The 3,351-nt window shown below is 40.0% G+C and overlaps 1 protein-coding gene across 1 annotated transcript in view; it reads right to left on the bottom strand.

The window, feature by feature from the left end:
* Positions 1-858: 858 nt before the first annotated feature.
* Positions 859-3,351, bottom strand: part of eftud2 (elongation factor Tu GTP binding domain containing 2) — a 10,914-nt gene continuing 8,421 nt past the window's right edge. The window contains exons 25-28 of the mRNA XM_008329998.3: positions 3,130-3,224; positions 2,565-2,718; positions 1,483-1,590; positions 859-1,246 (exon numbers count right to left, since the gene is read on the bottom strand). Coding sequence (XP_008328220.1) covers positions 1,151-1,246; positions 1,483-1,590; positions 2,565-2,718; positions 3,130-3,224 — 453 coding nt within the window. The 3' untranslated portion in view covers positions 859-1,150. The remainder of the gene's footprint in view (positions 1,247-1,482; positions 1,591-2,564; positions 2,719-3,129; positions 3,225-3,351) is intronic.

Below are 3,351 nucleotides of genomic sequence, written 5' to 3'. Positions count from 1 at the left end.
CATGATGGAAGGGGAGGCAGTGCCTCCTCTGACCTGCACATCAATGGCTCAAAGTCTGGCGCCATATATGACAATGAAATTTGGCCTTGCTTGGGATTTAAAGACATACTCACAGGTTCCACAACTTGGGTTACTTACCATAAGCTAACCAGAAAAAATGCAATACACGAATATGACATCAATACGGTCACATTAACTGCTGATGCAGCATGGACCCCATACACTCTCAAATGTACCTTTCTTTGCAGGCACGGTGTAGCTGCTGTATTTCAGTCCATCAGATCTTTGATGATAAACCAGAAGGTCAGTGACCAGATTTCCTGTGAATACAAAGGTTGAACGTCTCTGAAGAGAGACGAGATGTGATCAACAGTGTCTTTGAACAGAAACACAGATCGTATATAAAAAAAAAAATTGACCCAAGTACCTGGTTGCAAAGTGAAGCCGGAAGTCCATCGTTGGTGATAATAATCAAAACAAAGCTACTGTTTAGTTGAACCTGGATACGTCATGAAAAACACTGACTGTTTTCCGCCTGAGCTTCCTCTTTTCTGCATCGTCTCTTTTGCTGTTCCTCTATATTAAATATAGAGGAACATATATATATATATTAATATATGCATATATATATTCATGTTGAATTAAATAATGAAGTTTCCTGTCTGACAGAAAATTATTATATATATATATTATTAGTGACATGTTCAGATATGATGTTTTTAGCATAAACTTGCATTTTGAGGCATTTCTGGGACATTTTATTATTTTGTGATATTAACACATTAATAAAAAGTCTTGTTTTTGGTGATATTTTGACATGTTTAGATACGTTTGAAAAAGAAATGTGAAAAGCAAAAGTTTGGAAAAAATTGAAAAAATGTTTTTTATTTAAACTTACAACAGATCACTTCCAGCCAATTGTTTTTTAAAAGCATCATGTTATCTTATTCTAGAAAATCATTTATACAAGCACATTAAGTAAAATAAGAGCACAATGTGTTTTAACAAACTTTTTAAACATGATGGCTCTAAAGAAAGAAGCAAACCCACCAGGAAACCATAATGGCAAAGTTCACCGATGTTTAAAAAGGTTGTCTGCACTGTGTTGATTAATGAAGGTGTCCTCTGGTTTGTTGTCCGTACTGTAGTCTCACATTGGGTAGTTCAGCACCACATCCTGTTTGGCCAACTCCAACAACATAGGATCGTCGAAGAACTTGCTGATGCTCACGTCCTCACTCAAGCCCTGCAACAAAAACACAGTAAGTCACTGACAAATACAGAGAAGGATATGTCTGTGTAGGTTCTCAGTCATGCAGGTCCAGTAGTTTTGTTTTTGTTTTTGAAGATGTTTCACCTCTCATCCAAGCGGCTTCTTCCGTTGAAGAACTGAAGAAACCTCTTGGATGAGAGGTGAAAACGTCTTCAAACTCCCAAGGAAGGATAACATTTCTAAATTCTACAAATAGACTGCAGGGTCACCTTGCGTCTCCGGGTCTTGATCATGAACTCTCTGGCCAGGTGTGGGGCAGGCTGAGGCTCCAGAGGTCTGATCACAATACTCTTGTCCAGAGGGTCACCAGGTACAATCTGAAAACAGACAAGCACAACACGTCATAGTGTATGGTAGATCTGACACTGGTTAACACGGCCTCACTGTCAGTTGGTGACTTTGAATACAGCGAGGTTTAAAACGGATGTAAAAGCAGGAACAAATAGTTAGGTTTTGCAGAAAATTAGACAATTAAATCCATACAATACAGCATCTGGTGGTTGAATGGGACAAAGGTCACAGGTCAGGGACTCCTCTGTCAGATACTGACCTTCCAGGACAAATGAGTTATTGTTGTAATAAATATAATACACACATTAGCAGCTTGGCCTCTGTCAGCGAGCAGGACTGTAGCTGCCCATCAAGAAGTAATTTAGAGCAGGGTGAGGAACGTGACAGTTACGGGGCCTTCAGGGAAAATGGGTCATTTTACAACTGAGGGTTGGGGCCTTTATATTGGCACACGTCTAAATAAAAAGACCTAATTTACAGGAATTTAATTAAGCAGAAAAAGGGAATTATCTATAAGTTTTTTAATGTGTGTATAAAAATTAAATCTAATCCCAGGTCGGGAATTTGACGACAGAATAAACTCAAACAAAATCACTGTGGTGCGACATCATCTCTGATTTAAACAGACCAGAGGAAAGCTTTCTGTCTGTTTAAATCATCAGCTTTGTTTACTGTGTGACAGTTACATTTAGACGATGCCCATAAATTCCCCCACTCTCTTGCGAAGGGAGGTAATAGTTTCCGACTCGTCGTACAGAGTGCGGAAACAAACATGTCATTAATGACAGGAGAGGACATTGTAAACTTACTGACTCCACATTTGTCTTCCTGACTTCAGCTGTTTGGTCAGAATGACAGACAGACTGAACCCTCCGCTGTACATTTAAATACCGTCTACACCAGGGACCAACCTCGTCAGCAACAATCTAGTCTTCTTTCACTCGCGGGTCATGTGACCACAGCTGACAGGAGAAAATAGTTGAGGTCTATCTGACATTACCTGCCAGTGGTGGAACACAGACAGGGCGAAGGCCTGCCCTTGTGTGTGGGTGCGAAGGTCCGTCTCGAAGCCGAATGAGTCGATGGCTGGGATGAAAGCTTTGATGGTGTAGAGGGGGGAGCCTGGAATGGGGGCGTCCTGGGTCACGTGACCTCTGAGAAGTGACAAAAAAATACATTTTTAAGCCTTAAGTTAATCACAAAACACTTTTTAAGGACTTTCAAGATTAATTTTGTAGTTTTTTAAGTGTCAGTAAGAACTTAAATTGCATGATACAAATCCATGCACACTCAACCATGCACTCTATAACTGTGCACAATTTCTAAAGTTACAATTAACCATTGAACACTAGATTTTGTTCATGTTTGGCCAGAATTTGTACATGTCTTTCTCCAGCCAATGTTTTTGCTTAAACACTGATCTCATTTTACCCACTAGGAGGCGATGAAAACAATCAACTCATTGTCATCATGAATACACATTATAATCATCTAATGAAGTGACATTTTAGTCTGAATGGACCATTAAATACCACTCTAACTGGATTGAACTTGTGCTGACAAACCTTCTTCTTGCCAACACGGTGTACACAGCAGAGACACAATCTGCTGGAGCCTGAACCTCCACAAAATAATACGGCTCCATCAACCTTGGTGTGGCCTGAAACAAAAAGGGAGATCGTGGATTACAGAGACGATAAAGTCTATGCAACAAGTTACGACCAACAATCGATTTATGGTAAGACGAGTAAAGAAGGGGTGGGGGGGGGGGGCCAAAAACAATTAAG

Source organism: Cynoglossus semilaevis, chromosome 17 (assembly GCF_000523025.1).
Source record: "Cynoglossus semilaevis isolate Cse_v1.0 chromosome 17, Cse_v1.0, whole genome shotgun sequence".
NCBI lineage: Eukaryota > Metazoa > Chordata > Actinopteri > Pleuronectiformes > Cynoglossidae > Cynoglossus > Cynoglossus semilaevis.
Note: the sequence above shows the minus strand (reverse complement) of the source record. Positions and strands in the feature narration are given on the sequence as shown.